Here is a 22,121-nt window from a genome sequence, read left to right as displayed (position 1 = left end):
CCACTTTGTACCACTCTTTGGATGCACGATCACATCTAAACCTCCACTACCCAAGCAGCAAAGGACTCAAATACAAATCCACCTATGCAACCAGCTTTTCCTACCTAAGTGCAGAACTATGGAACTCATTGCCAAAAGCAGTAAAAACCACGCTCGACCACCTAAATTTTCTGAAAGCACTAAAGACAGACTTGTTCAGAAGAGCGTACCCCAATGACCCAACATAAAAATACCGGTCACTTGCGACACAATATAACCAAAGACCGTAAAGCACATTACCTGACTCTTCTTCCCCCTTTCCCTCTCCAAGTTCCCCCCCCCCAACTGTTTCCTACCTTACATATACCTCATTCTAGCACAATATCACTTTGTATTCATTCATACCGTGTATTTGTTCAGACCGGAATCGGCTAACGCCGTTAACGGTTATATGTAAGCCACATTGAGCCTGCAAAAAGGTAGGAAAATGTGGGATACAAATGTAACAAATAATAATAATAAATTTCTGTTTTGAAAATGAGTCCTTCCATGTACTAGTTACTTGTAACTTTGTAAGTCTAATATATTACAGTTACTAGTTTAGTAAAAGTAATGTTAAGTTACTGTGACTAGATAAAGTATCGTGACATAATTATATTCTGAGTAAAATATGCACTAATCATTCTGGAACAACAATACACAACACAACCTCTAACTGTAACGCATCTTTTCATTTAAGACATGAACTAAGACACATCTTCTCAAGAAACCCCATGATTATTCCATACGCACTAACAGCATCTTACAACCTTGGAAATGGAATTGAATCAATGTAATCAGTGGCATACCGAGGGCGGGGCGGTGGGGGTGGTCCGCCCCAGATGCGCACTGCAGGAGGGGAGCAGGGGACCAGTGGAGCCGACAGCCATGTGGGCTGCTCCCAGCACCCCAGCAGGTAAGAAGAATGCACCCGAGGGGGAGGCTTAGAGGTGATGCGCTGGGGGGGGGGGGGGTGCTGTACCTGGGGGAGGGGAATGTCGTGCTGCACCCAGGGGAGGGGGGGCTTCACAGTGGCGAAAGGAACACCACTGAATGTAATCTCTAACAATTGTTAAATGTAACCGAAACTCATTTTTGGATAATTGTGGGATACAAGAATGAATGAATGAATGAATAAAATAAATATTACTCAATAGTGGAAAAGTAATGATTAGAGTTATTTCATTACATTTGCACAAAAATAATTGCTACAATTACTTGTTACTTTTAAAAGTAATATAATGCTGGTTCCAGTAACATATTTCTTAATACTATATTACTGCCCGACACAGTGTACAACCAAAAAGAGATTAAAATTGGCATGGTTGGGGTATAGTGGAACTTGTGCTTACAAATGCACCTGTAGATGTGTTTTAAGGTGCTACGTGACAAAATATTACTATGGATACATTATGGAATCTTCTCCAATCGTTAGTGCAGTAAAGAAGGTGCATAGCACTGACTGCCAGAAAGCGAGGAAGTGTTGCGAATGGTGGGGGGTGTAGGGTCAGCCAGCCTTGCAGACAAAGGGCCCGTTGTCTTTGTTGTGGCTAGCTCTGTGTTTAAGAACTTTGTACATACTTGATGGTTGTTGATCTTGGGTGTTCTGTGCTCTGTGTTTATCTTTGTTTCTCATGGTCTTCTTTGGTCTTTTTGTGCTGTATGTTGCCAGATTGGAATTGTAGAGGAGGCGGGGGAGGGGGGTATATCTGTGTATTTGTGTGCAAAGTGGCAGACATGGAGCATGACAAAAGCTCTGTGCATATGGGACTGGAGGATATGAAATGCAGATGAGTGTAGAGAAGTTGATATGTCTAGTAGTAGTTGTCGGGGGGGGGGGGGGGGGGGGGGGAGGCGAGCATACGTCCATTACCCCAGATACAAAAAAAATAAAGGTAATCAATAGAAATAAAACAAAATAAAACATGGAAAAGAAAATAAGATGATACCTTTTTTATTGGACATAATACATTTCTTGATTAGCTTTCGAAGGTTGCCCTTCTTCATCAGATCAGAAATAAGCAAATGTTGGTAGATGAAAGTATATATATAAGTGCAACATCAAAGCATTTCAGTGACAGTCTAACAGGATGGGGGTGGATAGGTGAGAGACAGGAGGAGGGACAGGGAGATATACATGGAGAGAGGAGGGTGACAAACAGAGCAGTACAACTTTATGGTTTATAATGAGTGGGACAGCACTTTATAAAACCAGAACACTGTACCAGTGTTTTCATAGTAAGAATCCTGAAAGGTAACTTTAAAACAATACAGGAACGTAAGACCTTTGAAGTCAGAATGATTAAATATTTTGACACCCACCAGACAGGACTTAACAAAGATCTGGGTTTTCTAGCTCATTATAAACCATAAAGTTGTACTGCTCTCTTTGTCACCCTCCTGTCTCCATGCATATCTCAACTATCCACCCCCATCCTGTTAGACTGTCACTGAAATGCTTTGATGTTTCACTTATATATACTGTCATCTACCAACATTTGCCTATTTCCGATCTGACGAAGAAGGGCAACCTTCAAAAGCTAATCAAGAAATGTATTAAGTTATGTCCAATAAAAAAGGTATAGTAGCGCTAAAGAAATGATAAGTAGTAGTAGAGTAGTAGTCTTCGAGATTCCGGAATCTTGCTACTCTTTGGGATTCCACACAGAATGTTGCTACTCTTTGGGATTCCAGAATCTTGCTATTCTTTGGGATTCTGCACAGAATCTTGCTACTCTTTGGGATTCCAGAATCTTGCTACTCTTTGTCTTTATCCCTTATCTGTCCTGTTTGTCTGTCTTGATTAGATTGTAAGCTCTGTCGAGCAGGGACTGTGTCTTCATGTTGGTGTACAGTGCTGCGTACCTCTAGTAGCGCTATAGAAATGATAAGTAGTAGTAGTAGTAGAGTAGTAGTCTTTGGGATTCCGGAATCTTGCTACTCTTTGGGATTCTGCACAGAATGTTGCTATTCTTTGGGATTCCGGAATCTTGCTACTCTTTGTCTTTATCCCTTATCTGTCCTGTTTGTCTGTCTTGATTAGATTGTAAGCTCTGTGGAGCAGGTACTGTCTCTTACATGTTCAAGTGTACAGCGTCGTGTACGTCTAGTAGCGCTATAGAAATGATAAGTAGTAGTAGTGGTACTGTTCCGGAAGACCCTTAATTTGAGTATCACCCAGTGCATACAGAAGATAAAATGCCTGACTAGAAAAGTTCTCTTGAGGCTGTGAACCTTAGGTCCGGTTGAAAAATCCTAGCAAGGAAGGCAAAACTGCTGGTTGCTTCTTAAGCAAGAGTATGATTTCAATTACTGAATGAAAGTGAAGTCTTTATTATTTACACCAGTTATGCAGAAATAAAGGTATTATTGTCTTATTGGGTGCTGTTTCCTTTCCTACTGCACTGTTTTGCTACAATGTATCCCCTCTGCTTGATGCTTCTCAGCCATGGTTGTTAACTGATTGGCTTTGTATTCATAGTGTGAAATGCAGTCAAATATAAACATAATTGGAAACAAACACATTGTAGTGATACCTTTCCACTGGAGTAATTTAAAACACTCAGAAGTCGCCTTTGACCTGTCAGTGATGAAAGGATTATAGTTTTCAAAAGCTAGTCACTAATGTATTATGTCAGTTTCATAAAAAAGGTATCACTTACATGTTTCATCTTTGGGTCAATACTGAAAGCAATGTAATTGGGCAGGAAAGGCGCCTACCAGTTAAATCATACTCAAAGGGCTGATAGTTCATATTCAGTGGCATTGAATATCGGATTACACCCCACAAATCAAATCTGGCCAGTGGAGGGGTGTTTGAGGGGCTGGGGCAGGAGGTATATGTGACCAGATAGGACTGTGCAAAAGGCTGTCCTAAGTTCTGGCTAGTGGCCCATTTCCTCTTCTTCAGGGAGAAGGTACATAAGTACTTAAGTAATGCCACACTGGGAAAAGACCAAGGGTCCATCAAGCCCAGCATCCTGTCCACAACAGCAGCCAATCCAGGCCAAGGGCACCTGGCAAGCTTCCCAAATGTACAAACATTCTATACATGCTATTCCTGGAATTGTGGATTTTTCCCAAGTCCATTTAGTAGCGGTTTATGGACTTGTCCTTTAGGAAACCGTCTAACCCCTTTTTAAACTCTGCTAAGCTAACCGCCTTCACCACGTTCTCTGGCAACGAATTCCAGAGTTTAATTATATGTTGGGTGAAGAAACATTTTCTCCGATTTGTTTTAAATTTGCTACACTGAAGTTTCATCGCATGCCCCCTAGTCCTAGTATTTTTGGAAAGCGTGAACAGAAGCTTCACATCCACCTGTTCCACTCCACTCATTATTTTATATACCTCTATCATGTCTCCCCTGAGCCTCAACAATCCCAAACACTTAGCACTAGACCAAACCTCCATTCTGACCCCTTCCAAAGCATGAGCCTCTCCCAACACCCCCAAGAACATTGCCCTCTACAACCCTCTCCTGATCCCCCCTCCTGATGTGCCTCTTTCCTCCTACAGCCCCCCCCCCCCCCACCCTCTTTTAGGCATCTCAAGGTCTACCTTAGATTCCCTAATGGTCTAGGAGTAGGTTAGGTAGGTAGGAGTGAACCCTAATCGCTCCTAACCATGCCACCTCCAGCTGCAAAATGGCTGCTACAACCTCTAGCAGGATGGGGGGGGGGGAGGGAGTTATGGGGACCTGATAGATCCCCTAATGTGGGTCCTGGATGATATTAAGCTGGGACCTGCATAAGTTCTGGTAGCCAGAACATGTCCAGTCATTCAGGATATTCATTGCTGATGCCTGGACATGGCCTTATAACTGAATCTCTGGTCTAATTTAGGCAGCCAGGGCCAGTAAAAGCAACTGCTGACCACCGCCAGTCGAGTATTGAACAGTTTGAGAAACATGGCAACCACACTACTGTCTGCTGATGAAATCTAGACTCTTCTGTATGTCCCTGTAATAAATTCAGACACTGGTAGAACCACACCCTACTGTCTGGACCATGTTAACTGGGACTAGGAAAACCAGTAGTATTTTTATTTCATCATTACACCCTCTGCAAAAGTCACCATAAATCAGCCTCTCTACTTGCAATGTAGCCCTGCATCTCCCAGACCAATTGAAAACAGATTTTTAGATTGTCCCCTGTTATTGGTGGGTGACCACTATAACTGGATATAATTTAGAAGGAGACAACAGTTCAGGCAGAATAATCACAAGCCTGCTGCATGCAGCCAGTGCAAGCCAGGTTCATGTGACTTCCTTCTGCAAGAAAATGCAAATACCAGGACATTTGCCCAGAGCTATGACTGTGACAGTCCATTCTAAGTGCTTCCCCAGGTGAGCACGTAGGGGTGTGGTTTTAAATTTCTCCAGGGTTACAAAGGAGCTCATTTTCAATGCATTTGGACTTACAAAATTTCATAGGTTACCATGCAACTTCGTAAGTCTAAGTGCTTTGAAAATACAGCGCATAGTAACATAGCAGATGACAGCAGATAAAACCTGTACGGTCCATCCAGTCTGCCCAACAAGATAAACTCATAGCATACGGTATACGCGATACTACATATGCAGACTTGATCTTGAATTGTCCTTGCCATTTTGGGGGCGCAGACCGTAGAAGTCTGCCTTGGAGCAGCCGTCCGTCTTACTTCACAGCCGGCTCGTTGGACGACCGGCGGGGAGACCGTTTGTGCCGCGGCTGCAGTGGAGGGTGTCAGGAGGGCCTGTGCCGCTTGCCAGATGGCTTTGCTGCTGGACCGGGGGGGGGGAGTCGTCCTCTGTGCTGTCGGCTGCTTTGTCTGGTGTGTGCTGCAAGTTGCTGGGGCCCTGTTTCCTCCTGGCCCACCTTCGCTGCCTTCGTGTCCTGCTGGTGGGATCAGCTTGCTGGTCAGCTGTTTTCGACAAAGATCGCGAGTGGCCGCTTGTAGAGTCCTGCTTACCTACCTTCCTGTGTCTCAGCGAGTCAAGACTTAATTTTGGACTCCTTAATTTTTATTCTTTTTCTCTCTTCTCTCTGCCTACTTTTCTGCTTACTTATTCCAGTCTAATGTAAGCCACTTTGAGCCCGCATTCTGTGGGAAAAGGTGGGGTAAAAATGCACTAAATAAATAAGTAAGTCTGCCCAGCACTGGCCTGTCGTCGAAACTCCACTCCAGCGGATGGAACCCCTGTGCTTGCAGGCAACACCCTTCTTTGGCATAATACACTCGCCAGCTGGGGGGGAAAAGTCACTCTGGGGCCCTTTACAAAGGCGCACTGAAAGATGGCCTGCGGTAGTGTAGACGTGTATTTTTCAGCGCACCTGTAGAAAATGGCTTTTTAAACTTTTTTGCCAAAAATGAACGTGCGGGTAAGGTCTCATGCGGTAACCGAGCGGTCATGGTCTACGTGCGCAAAATGCCGATTACCGCCCATGCGCCAGAAAATGAAAATATTTTCTGGCATGCCTCGCAGACACGTGTCAAAAATGAAATTACCGCAAGGGCCACGCGGTAGCCGGGCGGTAACTCAAAATTGATGTGCGTTCTAGAGAGCTCTCCAAAGCGCCTGCGATGTGCAGGTCGCATCTACTCAGTGTGTGGTTTCCAACCACTTCGGGGATATCCTCTGATTTACCGTGTGCTGACAAGAGAATCTAATGCTCAGGATGTCTCTTCCTCCTTAGAGAATAGAACCATCACTGTCTAAACACATCTCAGGGAAGAATGAACAAAGACATCCTTAGGTTACTAATCTCTTCCCACAGCACTAGACTGGCAAAAGCAAAAAGAGACTATGAAATGGCCCAAAACAGTACATTCATAGCCAGGGGTGTTTAGACACGCCTAACAGGTGCTTATAGTTAGAGACGGACAAAGTGGCTCCTGTTAAATCCAAAGAAACCCATAAGCATGGGGGGAGGGAAGTGCTGGTTCACAAATTCTGCCCCCCTCCTGCAAACAAAATCACAAACTACGCACAATATTTTAAAATTCTACAACATTCTGCCTGTTTTATTTGTCCACATAACACAAAATAATTACTGGTTTTGGTTGTTACTAATTTAAAAATGGATTACTCAAAATCCAGAATTTAAAAATGAATTATGCACAATTCCCTCATTACAAGTCTTGCTCCATCTCTCCCATTTTGACTTCCTTAAGCTCAACCAGTCTCTCTCTTCCATACACCACACCCAGCTCTCTTGTGCTCTGTCACACCCCCCCCCCCCCATATTTTTTTTTTGTTACATTTGTACCCTGTGCTTTCCCACTCATGGCAGGCTCAATGCAGCTTACATGGGGCAATGGAGGGTTAAGTGACTTTCCCAGAGTCACAAGGAGCTGCCTGTGCCTGAAGTGGGAATCAAACTCAGTTCCTCAGGACCAAAGTCCACCACCCTAACCACTAGGCCACTCCTCCACTCTCTCTCCAGCCTAGCTTTTGCTATCCTCCTCCTCCCCTCCCCCCCCCCATTCTCTTATTTTCCACAGCCCCTGCGAGATCACCAGTTTGCTGGATTTGTCTGCACCCTTTACCCCCACTTTGCTCTCCAGGCTCACTCTCTCTTCCTGCCCACCCCAGCCTGTTCTCTAAGGATATAACCAGCCCCCCCTCCCACCACCACCCCACTGCCTGCCTGCCTTGCTTTCTTATTCCAGCCACATAGGCTGATGCTGCTACTGAAGCCTCGCTATTTGTCACCCATGTGACCGATGCTGCCTCCTTTCACACAGGACCCAGCATTTAATTTTTTGCTTTCTCCTTGCTGCCAGTGCTGCTCGCTCCTGTGTCACATTCTTCATGGGGGGGGGGGGAGGAGGGGACGACTTCTGCACAAAATCTGCTACTCTGGGAGCCAATGCAGAAAGCTTAGCCATGTGTTTACCACGTGGGTGGGTGTGCGTGCTATGCACAGAATGCAGAGGGGGTTGAGCATGCAAGTTAGCTCGCATGGAAGACATGGCCACCTGCTGTATTAAAATGTATGGTAATGAGCTCATGTAAGCATTCTGTGCAATGCAGAGAGCTTTAGATGCATTCACAATGCAAGAATGTTTGTGGACAGGTCCAAGGCAGTGTAGCACGGTTTGCGGAGAGGATCTCATGCTTTTTGAGATTTAAACTGCCCATTTTTGTCTTCGTTTGCAACCAGAAGAAAGAGCCTGCACGTTTCCAAGGCAGACGAGAGAAAACAGACAAGTGCCTCCATGGATTCTTCATTTTCTTAATGATCTTCATCTGCAGATTCCTTCTCCTAGGGTTGCAATGCTTGAAGCTAGTAGAGGTCGTGCATTTTTTGCACTGCACCATCGCTATGGAATGCTCTTCCTTCCAGTGCTCGGCTTGAACTTTCATATCCCAAGTTTCGCATTGCATTGGAAACATATTTGTTTCAGAAAGCATTTGGAGATGCAACGACGAACGATGAAGACGTGGTGTGAATTCACTGACCTGACTGGATTGGATGGGTAAATTTAATTTGACTCTATGTCCTGGGGTTTTGTTTTCTCTTTATTTATTTATTTATTTATTTTATTTATTTGTTGCATTTGTATCCCACATTTTCCCACCTATTTGCACGCTCAATGTAGCTTACAATTTTTCCGTCATGACTTATGCCATTTCAGAATACAGATACAATTGGTAATACATATAGAACATGGATGATACAATGAACAGTCAGGTAACACATATTTAACATGGATTACATACAATTGGTATCACATATTGAACGTGGATTACATAATGAAATTAGACAATACGATATAGGGAGAAAATTATCCGATTATTAAATAAATGATGGTGAATTACGGTTCCAATTATGAGTCATTATGGTATGTCATATTAAAGAGATATGTCTTCAGTGCCTTACGGAAATTAATTAGGTTGTGAATTATTTTCAGGTCAAGTGGTAAAGTGTTCCACATTTGCGAACTCAAGTATGAAAAGCTGGATGCATGTATTAATCTATATTTTAGACCTTTACAACTGGGAAAGTGAAGATTTATTGTCATCTGTTGACTTTTTACTCATCTAGGGCTTCCCTTACCAAACCGAACTAGCAATTCCCACAAGGTAATACAGACGAAGCATATTCAAGTGAATGGGCTTTGTCGACTTTGCCGTGCCAGGAATCACTAGTGTGGTTTGATAAAAGAGGCCCTTAATCATTGACATTCTTTTCCTTGATGTGATTTTCTTGTAACTCTCAGGAAGGACAGTATATGAGATTTTCAGTAAACCATAAATCATAAACCAAAAGGAAGAGCCCACCATTGGTGCCTGTTCTTTTGCTCCTAAATATGAGCCTCACAAAACTTTCCTGTGCAAGAAATATTTGCAAGGTTCATATTTAGGAGTAAAAGAACAGGTGCCAATGGACAGTGGCGTAGCAAGGGCGGGGCAGTGGGGGCGGTCAACGGGTGGGGGGGTGCATCCGTCCACCCCCCAGCGCAGCGCCTCCCCCCCGACACTGTCCCCACCTGCCTACGAGCTCCATCCATCTGCAGCGCTGCTGTAATGAAGAAATCGCTTCGTCGGCCCTTCCCTCACTCACTGTGTCCCGCCCTTGAGGAAATAGGAAGTTACATCAGAGGGCGGGACACAGTGAGTGAGGGAAGGGCCGACGAAGCGATTTCTTCTTTGGTCCACGCCGGTGGGGGGTGTCGTGTTGGTCTGCACCGGGGGGGGGGGGTGGGGGGTGCAGCAGCGATCCGCCCCGGGTGGCAGCCGCCCCCGCGACGCCACTGCCAATGGATATACGCACAAGAAACCACACTTACTGCAAAATCTTTGATCACATGCATCTGGCATGCTTTCTCCATTATGGGCTGCAAATTTTCCATGCATAAAATTTGAATTAATGTAGCTTTCAGATAGCCAGGTGCTCTGACATCCACACACATCTCTACGATGAACCTTTCTGCATCACTCCCTAGAAATGAAGCCCTGGATTTTGTTTCTGCATATTAGAAACTGGTGAGGAGGCTACAGGCAGGGATAAGAACATAAGAATAAACATACTGAGTCAGACCAATGGTCCATCTAGTCCAGTATCCTGCTTCCAACAGTGGCCAATCCAGGTCACAAGTACCTGGCAGGAACCCAAATAGTGGCAACATTCCATGTAGAACCCCAAAGAAAAGCAAGATTCCAGAATCCTAAAGAGTAACAAGATTCTGGAACCCCAAATAGTAGCAACATTCCATGCTACCGATCCCAGGGAAAGCGGTGGCTTCCCCATGTCTATCTCAATAACAGGCTATGCACTTTTCCTCCAAGAACTTGTCCAAACCTTTTTTAAACCCAGATACGCTAACTGCTGTTACCGCATTCTCCGACAACGAGTTCCACAGCTTAACTATTTCTTGAGTGAAAAAGTATTTCCTGCTCTTTGTTTTAAAAGTATTTCCATGTAATTTCATTCAGTGTCCCCTGGTCTTTGTACTTTTTGAAAGAGTAAAAAATCGTTTCACTTCTACACCTCAATCATATCTCCCCTCAGCTGCCTCTTTTCCAAGCCGAAGAGCCCTAACCTGTTTAGCCTTTCCTCTTATGAGAGGAATTCTATCCCCTTTGTCATTTTGGTTGCTCTTCTTTGAACCTTTTCTAATTCCACTATATCTTTTTTGAGATACGGCAGAAAGCAGGTTCCTCTGGTTCAGCCGAAGGGTATCAGGGGTTGCACCAGTTCTTCAAGGGCTGACTGCATTCCACTCGCCCTGTCCTTCCTAACAACATTGCTTTCCCAGTCCTGTCATGCTCCCCTGTCCCCCCCCCCCCCCTCCGTCAGTTAAGCGATGAGATGTGAACCTTTGAAAGAGAAATCAGGCAGCTGAGCAGTTACCTCACCACTGCCAGTCTTTAGAGCCAGCAAAGACTCTGAAAATTGCTTTTATTATCCATTCCAATTTTTGTTTCCTGCATCCTGAAGCTTGCAGCTGGCTGGTGTTAAGAGTGCAGCCAGCATTAGAATGGGAAGGGACTCCTTACACAGCTCAGTGGTTGCCCAACAGGATGGGATGTCCTTCCTTCAGCTCACCAGGGAAAGCCTGAAAGCAGATGTCTGAAATCAAAGCCCAGGTCATAGCATGAAGCACATGGCTGGACTGCACAGGTGCAGCTTTAACAACCTCTAATTTTCCGTGGACCAGATGTTGCAATCTGGGGTGGTGAGACCTAGGACTGTAGCCCAGTGGCGTACCAAGGGGGGGGGGGCGGTCCACCCCGGGTGCACGCCACTGGGGGGGTGCCGCGCACCTGTCGGCTCTTCGTTTTCATGCTCCCTCTGCCCCGGAACAGGTTAAGATTTTTTAAGAGTATAGTGCAGAGTAAGGGAAAGGGAAATGGGACTTGACATACTGCCTTTCTGTGGTTTTTGCAACTATATTCAAAGCGGTTTACATATATTCAGGTACTTATTTTGTACCAGGGGCAATGGAGGGTTCAGTGAGTTGCCCAGAGTCACAAGGAGCTGCAGTGGGAATCGAACTCAGTTCCCCAGGATCAAAGTCTACTGCACTAACCACTAGGCTACTCCTTCACTCATTCCACCAATAAGAGCCAACCTCATCAGTGATGTCACAATGGCTTGATTGCCCAATACACTTCTGATATTGTGATGTCATAAGGGAAAGGGAAATGGGACTTGATATACTGCCTTTCTGAGGTTTTTGCAACTACTTTCAAAGCAGTTTACATATATTCAGGTACTTATTTTGTACCTGGGGCAATGGAGGGTTAAGTGACTTGCCCACAGTCACAAGAAGCTGCAGTGGGAATTGAACCCAGTTCCCCAGAATCAGAGTCCGCTGCGCTAACCACTAGGCTGCTCCTCCACTGGCAACATGCCCTGTAGAAGCCTGCCCTTGCAGATCAGCAGATCAGCAACACGGCCACACAGGCTTCTGTTTCTGGGAGTCTGACATCCTGCACATATGTGCAGGACCTCAGACTCACAGAAGCCTGTGCGGCCACGTTGCTGATTTGCAAGGGCAGGCATGGAATGTTGCTAGTGGAATAGCAACATTCCATGTAGAATCTCAAATAGGGAAAGGGAAACGGGACTTGATATACCGCCTTTCTGAGGTTTTTGCAACTACATTCAAAGAGGTTTACGTATATTCAGGTACTTATTTTGTACCAGGGGCAATGGAGGGTTAAGTGACTTGCCCAGAATCACAAGGAGCTGCAGTGGGAATCAAACTTAGTTCCCCAGGATTAAAGTCCACTGCACTAACTACTAGGCTACTCCTCCAGGTGGATTCCTGTAATGCCTTATGTCTGGTGATGGGAGTTTCTAAATATTCACCTATTACAGCCGTGCTGAAACAACTGCACAGGTTGCCACTAGAAAGTAGGGTGGAATTCAGAGTTTTGTCATTGATTCATCAGGCAGACAATTAAGATCAGAGACAACTTTGAAGCTGTCCATTCAGGGTGTGGACAACTGCTTTCTTGGTGGCAGAGCAAACTTGTGCTGCATGCACTGCCAGGAATCTTACGATTGCGTTGAGGTCCTGCACAGTTTATAAAACTTTTGAAAACTCAATTATTGCCAGTGTTTGATTGTGAGTAAGGGATGTGGTTTGGCAGCAAGAAATATTATACAAAGCAGGAGGGAGTGTGGGGTTTTTGTGTGTTGTATTTTATTGTGTATGTTTTGTACTGGAATTCGCCTGGGTTTTAGACATAATATAATAGCTAAACTAAAAAAAATCCGTACTATAGAAAGACGGAGACATCATATACAAGAGGTTCACAAAGTTATAACCGGAGGCAGAGATTGGAAAATAAACATGTAGGAATAAATTCTCCAAATGAGCGCTAAACACTATCCTATAAACGGCACTCTGAGTTGGGTGTCATTTATAGACTAGCGCTTAAAGCTGGGATTCACACCAACTGAGAACGGGTGTAAATCTTTGTGCTTAAATTAGGCACAGATCTGCCTTATTCTACTCTTTCCAAAAATATTAGGACTAGGGGGCATGCGATGAAGCTACAAAGTAGTACATTTAAAACAAATCAGAGAAAATGTTTCTTCACCCAACGTGTAATTAAACTCTGGAATTCGTTGCCAGAGACTGTGGTAAAGGCGGTTAGCTTAGCAGGGTTAAAAAAAGGTCTAGATGGCTTCCTGAAGGAAAAGTCCATAGACCATTATTAAATTGATTTGGGAAAAATCCACTGCTTATTTCTGGGATAAGCAGCTTAAAATGCATTGAACATGTTCGGGATCTTGCCAGGTATTTGTGACCTGGATTGGCCACTGTTGGAAACAGGAAGCTGGGCTTGATGGACCTTTGGTCTGTCCCTGTGTGGAATACTTATGCACTTAAATTCTAGGAATAACCCTGACTCCCCATGCCCATGGCCACATCCCCTTTTTGGATAAAGATGGTGTATAAATACATATTCTATTCTATTCTAAATATTTGCCTGGTGATACCATCCCCATCATCACCTCCAGCCTCTGGTTCTGACTGAGTGCGCGCACAAGAGCCACTCTTGTGCGTATGCACCAGGCTCGTTCCTCCCACTTAACTTCCCAATGCTCAACGCTAACAGCGCATATATAATTTGCATACTATTAATGTTGACCATTGGGAAGTTTTCTTTCTGCGCTGTTCCTTACAGCGCCAGAGTTCTGAGCATCGGCCTACCGATGAGCTACCGTGCTACATGCAGAGCGAACACACGATGAGGTGCTGGAGCGTGTGGCCCTTGAAGGGCCACTACTTCAGCAATTGACCGAGGATTTCAGCCTGGCTTTACTAAGTCACTCGTTGCTCTATCAGTGGACTCAGGGTCTCCCTGTGTCTAACACAGTTCGGAAGATCCTAAATACAGCAGTACACATGCAGTTTTTGTTATTTCTGAGTTTTAAAACAAAATCACATAAAACCCATTTCATTCCTGCACCTTTTTCATCATTTTAGTTTCTGCTCACCATAATAATAAAAAGTATAAAACCTAATTATCAAATGCCTCCTCAGAATACGAGTAAAAACATAGAAACCCTTGTAGAAGTGTGGGAATGGGGAAGCAAAGAGCAAAATTGCCTCACTCTCCCATCTCCACCTTACAGCATCTCCCCACTCACCATTGCTAACTCCTCCCCACATTGCCCCCTCTCAGGTCTCCGCCCTTCCCCTTCCACATCACCCTTCCAGCTCTTAGCCCTTCCCCCTTCCTCCTTCCCTCCTCACATTGCCCCCTCAGGTCTCAGCCCTTCCCTCCTCACATTGCTCCCTCTCAGGTCTCCGCCCTTCCCTTTCCACATCACCCTTCCAGCTCTTAGCCCTTCCCCCTTCCTCCTTCCCTCCTCACATTGCCCCCTCAGGTCTCAGCCCTTCCCTCCTCACATTGCTCCCTCTCAGGTCTCCGCCCTTCCCCTTCCACATCACCCTTCCAGCTCTTAGCCCTTCCCCCTTCCTCCTTCCCTCCTCACATTGTCCCCTCAGGTCTCAGCCCTTCCCTGCTCACATTGCTCCCTCTCCACTCTCAGCCTTTCCACTTCCCCTTCCCGACTCACATCACCATCTCCAGATCTCAGCCCTTCCACTTCCCTTCTCACATTGCCCCCTCGGAGCTGTCAGCTGTGTGCTGCATGGCCCAGGGAGCCTCTTCTAAATAAGTAATACCAATGATAACATATTAGCAGGAAAATTGTGCAAAGCAGTTTTAATAACCTGCAGAATCCTTAACCTGTAGGAAAGCAAAACAAGAAAAGCTCTTTGCAGATGACGGCGACTAACAGCAACGGCCATGTCCACCCATTTCTCTACTGGGGCATCAAGACTTGCCCTGTGGTTTATAACGCAAACCACTCCCCACTGGTCAGGGGTTGCTTTCATTCTTCAAACCCTCTCGCAGGCTAGGAAGAAACAGTCTATTCCTCTAGCCTAGTGGTTCTCAACCTGGTCCTCAAGACTCACAGGATATCCACAATGAATATGCATGAGCTAGATGTGCTTGCACCTCCTCCATTGGATTCAAATCTAGCTCATGCATATTCATTGTGGATATCCTGAAAACCTGACTTGCCCCTCTGTTCAGGGAAGCTGTACGTACCTGTTGTCTTCCAAATGAAAAGAAAACACAAACTTGCCTGGCTCGTTGTGTCCTGAGGACTGGGTTGAGAATCCCTGCATGAGCCGCCCTTTACGCACACCGGAAGTGGCCTGCCTCCACATCTTTTAACTCCCAGAGTTCCCTGGGCCAGATCCAGTTAGTTGTCCTACACCAGTCCTTCCCTGGAAGCACCTTAGCCAGTCAGGTTTTCAGGATATCCACACTGAATATTCATGAGAGAGATTTGCATGCAGCAGAGGCAGTGCATGCAAACGTCTCTCATGAATATTCATTGTGGATATCCCAAAAAACTGACTGGATGAGGTGCCTTCAGGACCAGGTTTGGGAACCGCTGTTCTACACCCTCCAATGATTTCCAGGCGCACTTTGGCAGCTGCGCGCTCAGTACAGTAGATTGAATTGCCGTGAAGCGACAGGAATGCTGCCGTCCCTACCTTCTTCGCAGTAGATCCCTGAGAATCCGGGACAGCACTTCCACTCCAGCGTTGTCACAGTTTTATAGGTCACTTTGTAGGTTGGTCTGACAATGGTTCGGTAGCTGTAAGAGAAAAGCCCACAAGATTACATTTGATAGCTTATTCCTTCATGATGTGAATTCATACTGGTACCAGTGGTGGGAGGCAGGGCTTGTGGTTGGGAGGTGGGGATAGTGCTGGGCGGACTTATACGGTCTGTGCCAGAGCCGGTGGTGGGTGGCGGGGCGGGTGGTTGGGAGGTGGGGATAGTGCTGGGCAGACTTATACGGTCTGTGCCCTGAAGAGGACAGGTACAAATCAAGGTAAGGTATACACAAAAAATGGCACATGTGAGTTTATCTTGTTGGGCAGACTGGGTGGACCGTGCAGGTCTTTTTCTGCCGTCATCATCTACTATGTGTTAGTTCTGGTGCCAAACACAAAGCAGAAACAAGGAACCTGAGAAGTCGGTGGCATTGACAGATTTTTCAGGACAGGATGGATCCTCTGGCATCGGATTATCCAATAGGCACAAGCCTAGGGGTGTCCATAGGTTGACTGCTATATAGGCAGCATTACTGAAAGCAAAAGGAATAGCTAACGCAGTCCATTTGGTCCATTCTCTACTCGCCTATTACATGTTTGGCTACTGCTCGAGTAAGTCCTGACCCCTCTTGGCCAACGCGTGGTAGAAGTGCGTCTATATGGTCATCATATTATGTCTCATGGCTGCATTGACCTCACAATCTTACTCCATGAGGAAAAGGTTCCCAAACCCTCAAGATGCCTCGGGGGAGGGGGTGTTGGAGGCAGCTGACCTTCAGTCAGGGACCAGCGTGGAGTAAACCAGGGCTGAAAGAATATTGAAATTATGCTTGGCTGGGACACGCTTCAAGAAAACGTGAAGCCACTCAGAATTCAGGCAAGATGGAGGATAAACTCCCCTTCCATCCCTGCAGAGAATTCTTTCTGGATATGGGTCAAGTATGTTTGTAGGGTGAGGAAGCTAAGGTTACACTAAGCACTCTTCATAAGGGTAAAAAAGAACATTTTAAATAGGAAAAACGTAGGAATACAGGTGGGAGACTATGAAAGTGTATTGCAACAGTACGAAAACTTGGCCTCGGGGACCCTGGTAGGTGGGGGGTTGGGGGTGGGGGTGGGGAGGGAAAACTGAAAACAACAGGAGGCAACTCTTGGGACTCCTGCTCTTATTGTTACATAAGTACATAAGTAATGCCACACTGGGAAAAGACCAAGGGGTCCATCGAGCCCAGCATCCTGTCCACGACAGCGGCCAATCCAGGCCAAGGGCACCTGGCGAGCTTCCCGAACGTACAAACATTCTATACATGTTATTCCCGGAATTGTGGATTTTTCCCAAGTCCATTTAGTAGTGGTTTATGGACTTGTCCTTTAGGAAACAGTCTAACCCCTTTTTAAACTCTGCCAAACTAACCGCCTTTACCACGTTCTCCGGCAACGAATTCCAGAGTTTAATTATGCATTGGGTGAAGAAACATTTTCTCCGATTTGTTTTAAATTTACTACACAGTAGTTTCATCGCATGCCCCCTAGTTCTAGTATTTTTGGAAAGTGTGAACAGACGCTTCACATCCACCTGTTCCACTCCACTCATTATTTTATATACCTCTATCATGTCATAAGTACATAAGTAATGCCACACTGGGAAAGACCAAGGGTCCATCGAGCCCAGCATCCTGGCCACGACAGCGGCCAATCTAGGTCAAGGGCACCTGGCAAGCTTCCCAAACGTACAAACATTCTATACATGTTATTCCTGGAATTGTGGATTTTTCCCATGTCCATTTAGTAGTGGTTTATGGACTTGTCCTTTAGGAAACCGTCTAACCCCTTTTTAAACTCTGCCAAGCTAACCGCCTTCACCATGTTCTCCGGCAACGAATTCCAGAGTTTAATTACGCGTTGGGTGAAGAAAAATTTCCTACGATTTGTTTTAAATTGACTACACTGTAGTTTCATCACATGCCCCCTAGTCCTAGTATTTTTGGAAAGCGTGAACAGACGCTTCACATCCACCTGTTCCACTCCACTCATTATTTTATATACCTCTATCATGTCTCCCCTCAGCCATCTCGTCTCCAAGCTGCAAAGCCCTAGCCTCCTTAGTCTTACTAATGTTGTGTAGTATTAATTTTCTCTTGAATTGTAAAGTGTTTGAATGCCCAATGTTTATGATTTTATTTTGGCTTCATATGTTGTAACTTTTTCCTGTTTGCTGATAAAGTAAGTTAAAAAAAATAAAAAAATGAGAAGAAGATGAATAAATAGCTGCACAGAGACATAATTGATATGGTAGATGGAGGATGAACGGACAGACAGTACTCACCTGCCTCCAGTGCAGCTCATTGGCCAGCGGCAGTTCTGGTACACTCTCTGAAGATAGGTGCCGTTTTGGACATGGCAGGACGTGGTCCTCGTCACTGTGTATGAACACCAGTTCCTGAAAGAGGTCAGAGTACACCATTTATTTGTATTTTCTACTTCCACTTATGTATTTAAAAAAAAAAAAAATTCTATTCCCCACAATCCTACAACTCTTAGTGGATCACAATGTTACATACATGATAAAAAGAAGCATAAAAACATACAGACTTTCAATATGACAAATGGACTCTTACACAGCACAAAAAAGTCAGTCAGTAGCCTTCAACGTATTAAAACAATCATAGTAACATAACATAGTAGATGACGGCAGAAAAAGACCTGCATGGTCCATCCAGTCTGCCCAACAAGATAAACTCATATGTGTATACCTTACCTTGATTTGTACCTGCCTTTTTCAGGGCACAGAACGTATAAGTCTGCCCAGCAGTATTTCCCGCCTCCCATCACTGGCTCTGGCACAGACCGTATAAGTCTGCCCTCCACTATCCTCGCCTCCCAACCACCAACCTCTCTTCCCCCACCTGCTCCGCCACCCAATTTTGGCTAAGCTTCTGAGGATCCATTCCTACTGCACAGGATTCCTTTATGCCTATCCCACGCATGTTTGAATTCTGTTACCATTTTCATCTCCACCACCTCCCGCGGGAGGGCATTCTAAGCATCCACCACCCTCTCCGTGAAAAAATACTTCCTGACATCTTTTTTGAGTCTGCCCCCTTCAATCTCATTTCATGTCGTCTCGTTCTACCGCCTTCCAATCATCATTAACCATCAGAAAAAGCTTGCATACAAAGGAATGCTTTCAAATGTTTATGAAATTGAAGTAGCTAAGTCATACTGCGTAACTCAAAAGGTAAAAAATTCCTGTTAGTGACATTTGCTTTGGAGTTAGATAGAGATGCAGTACTCAGGCTGTCCCTGAGACATCTGAATTCTACATTTTTGGGTTCAAAAGTAAGGGTTTTCCCGGATTTATCCAGGGAAACCCAAAAGAGACGTAACGTATTTCTTTCATTGCATCCTAGGGTAGTGGCCTTGGGTGCAAACTTTCAGTTGAAATTTCCTTGTGTTTGCAGGATACTGCATCAAACGAAACAATATCAGTTTTTTGAACCCAAACAGCTTGAGGATTCTCTAAAAAGCAAAGAGGGAGTAATTGTGAAAATTTAGTCCTGAATGTAACACTGTATAGTAGCTTGGAGTAAGTCAACAGAACAAGACGCAGTCTTTGGTTTAACTTACTTGAGAATAAGCTTTGTTGTATTAGCTTATATCTAATTTCTTTTCTTGGATCAATTTTCCTAGAAGTTGTGGTCGATAATAGTTTGATAATATTTTTTTTATTTAATACTATTCATGATGAAGATTTTACATGTATTGTGTATTTTATTCAAGTTTGATTGAATATTGTAATGATAAAAATTTCAAAATAAAATAAAATTAAAAAAAGGTAAAAAATTCCACTGTTTAGCACCTTCCTTATAAAAAATAGATGACTGATATTCAGTCAGTCAATCTAGTTTGATAAAATGAGGAGACACCAAGCAACACTTTATCAGATGAACGCAAGGTTCGAGCAGGTCGATAGACTCTCAAAGAAATAGCAACAGAGACCGGAACAGAACCCCCCTCCAAGGGGGGCCCGGTGCTGGGGTCAGGCCGCCGGTGCTGCAGTTCCCGGTCTCACCTGCCTGCCTCCTCAGCTCCGGGCCCCCTGCATTCGAAGCGGCAGTCACAGATCGCCTCTCTTTAGGCCTTCCCTCCCTGTGTCTCGCCCTCGCGGAAACCGGAAGTTACATCAGACGAGGGCGGGACACAGGGAGGGAAGGCCAGAAGAGAAGTGATCTGTGACTGCCGCCTTGAATGCAGGGGGCCCGGAGCCATGGAGACAGGCAGGTGAGACCACGGACTACAGCGGCGGGGGGAGCGGGAAAATCATGATTTGAAAGCACAACACCCCTACGCGAAAAACTACACTGGCTCCCAATCAAAGAACGCATTGCCTTCAAAATCTGCACTATGGTTCACAAAAACATCTATGGCGAAGCACCGGGATACATGACAGACTTGATCGACCTACCAACCAAAAATACAACCGCATCATCTCGAAATTACCTAAACCTCAACTTTCCAAGCTGCAAAGGACTAAAATACAAATCTACTTACGCATCCAGTTTTTCCTACATCAGCACACAACTGTGGAACGCTCTACCAAAAGCCGTGAAAACCATGTACGATCACCTCCAATTCAGGAAAAAACTAAAAACTCACCTGTTTCAAAAGGCTCCCGACCCAACATAAATGCCTGAACTACGCGACACCACAACACTACAGTTCGTAATGACCACCAAACAATTCCTTCTGTATCTTGTTCTCCTTCATGTGGTTCCCACCACATGAACCTTTTCCTACCATAACTTAATCTAGTATTAGTTTACTCCGGAGTCTACCAACACCTCTCCGGCACCATGTAAGCCACACTGAGCCTGCAAACAGGTGGGAAAATGTGGGGTACAAATGTAACAAATAAATAAATTGTGTGCGGAGTAGATGCCACTGTGAGGGATACCATTTCAACCCAAATTCTTTGCAGGCTGTTTGGTTTCTCTACTGGACCAGCACAATCATTTTTCAAAGATGATGTTGGACATGACCTTGCAAGACCCTACCGACCTTCCATTCAGGCATCTGAAGGAGGTTCCCAAGTGGCTGCAAAATACAACTATCTTTGGAAAAGTTTTATATTGGTCCCAATAAAAGACCCCACAATCTGCAAAGAATCCAGTTTTCCTCCTGGACTAACAAACCTACCGAACTCTGAACTCCAAACTAAACATTAGGCAAATCTTTTCCTTTTTTTGTCAAAGGGCAACTGGGAAAAAAAACACCAATGACATGTTCCAATCAACTGTCACATGAAAGGATATAATCAGTGGCGTAGCTGGGGGGGGGGGGCGCCAGGGGAACGGTCGCTCCCCCAAACGGACTTCCGCCGCTGCTGGCGCCTATTTTTTACTCAATGTGTTGCGTTTAAAATGCGCGCCGGTGCCGGCGGAAGTCCACTCTCGCTCCTCCCGCGCCTTCAACCTGGCTCCGCTTCTGGATATAATGAAATGCATTTTACATAGCAACATAGTAAGTAACGGCAGATAAAGACCTGAACAATCCATCAGTTTGCCCAACAGCCACATTCATTATCAAGTCATGATTAAACCAACAACGAATGCGATATAAAATACTTGATCATTGTTTCTCTTTAGCATTTCTGGGACATAGACCGTAGAAGTCTACCCAGGCCTGTCCTTAGGTTCCAGATTACTGGGGTTTCCATCAAAGCTCCCTCCAGCCCATCCTAAACCGGACTGCCGTATATGGGACCCAGACCGTACACGCTTGCCCAGCACCGGCCTTCGTTCTACACAGCCAGAGTCACCATCTAAGTGCCATGCGACGTGCAAACACACATGCAACCCTTTAAGTTTTGATTTTTATACCATTCATTTTCTAATTAGAGATCCTCTGCGTCCAGAACTCTGCTGCACGTCTTATCTTCCGCCTGGACCGATATACTCACATCACCCCTCTCCTCAAGTCACTTCACTTGCTTCCGATCAAGTACCGCATACAGTTCAAGCTTCTCCTACTAACCTACAAATGCACTCGATCTGCAGCCCCTCCTTACCTCTCTACCCTCATCTCCCCTTACGTTCCTACCCGTAACCTCCGCTCTCAAGACAAATCCCTCCTCTCGGTACCCTTCTCCACCACCGCCAACTCCAGGCTCCGCCCTTTCTGCCTCGCCTCACCCCATACTTGGAATAAACTCCCTGAGCCCATACGCCAGGCCCCCTCCCTGCCCATCTTCAAATCTCTGCTTAAAGCCCACCTCTTCAATGTTGCCTTCGGCACCTCACCTCTACCCAAGAAATCTAGACTGCCCCAACTTGACATTTCGTCCTTTAGATTGTAAGCTCCTTTGAGCAGGGACTGTCCATCTTTGTTAATTTGTACAGCGCTGCACAACCCTGGTAGCGCTCTAGAAATGTTAAGTAGTAGTTCATCCCATGCCTTTTTGAATTCCGGCACCATTTTTTTCCACCTCTCGGGAGGGTATTCCAGGCATCAAC

At 45.2% G+C, this 22,121-nt stretch overlaps 1 protein-coding gene across 4 annotated transcripts in view; it reads right to left on the bottom strand.

Moving 5' to 3' along the window:
- The window catches only part of EMID1 (EMI domain containing 1), a 232,448-nt gene that overhangs the window by 160,460 nt on the left and 49,867 nt on the right, over positions 1-22,121 (bottom strand). For all 4 annotated transcript variants that reach the window (XM_030218123.1, XM_030218126.1, XM_030218124.1 and 1 more), the window contains exons 2-3: positions 17,936-18,049; positions 15,544-15,647 (exon numbers count right to left, since the gene is read on the bottom strand). In XM_030218123.1, the coding sequence (XP_030073983.1) occupies positions 15,544-15,647; positions 17,936-18,049 (218 nt within the window). The remainder of the gene's footprint in view (positions 1-15,543; positions 15,648-17,935; positions 18,050-22,121) is intronic.

Source organism: Microcaecilia unicolor, chromosome 11 (genome assembly GCF_901765095.1).
Source record: "Microcaecilia unicolor chromosome 11, aMicUni1.1, whole genome shotgun sequence".
NCBI lineage: Eukaryota > Metazoa > Chordata > Amphibia > Gymnophiona > Siphonopidae > Microcaecilia > Microcaecilia unicolor.
The sequence above is the reverse complement of the archived record's forward strand: the minus strand, read 5'-3'. Positions and strand labels throughout refer to the sequence as shown.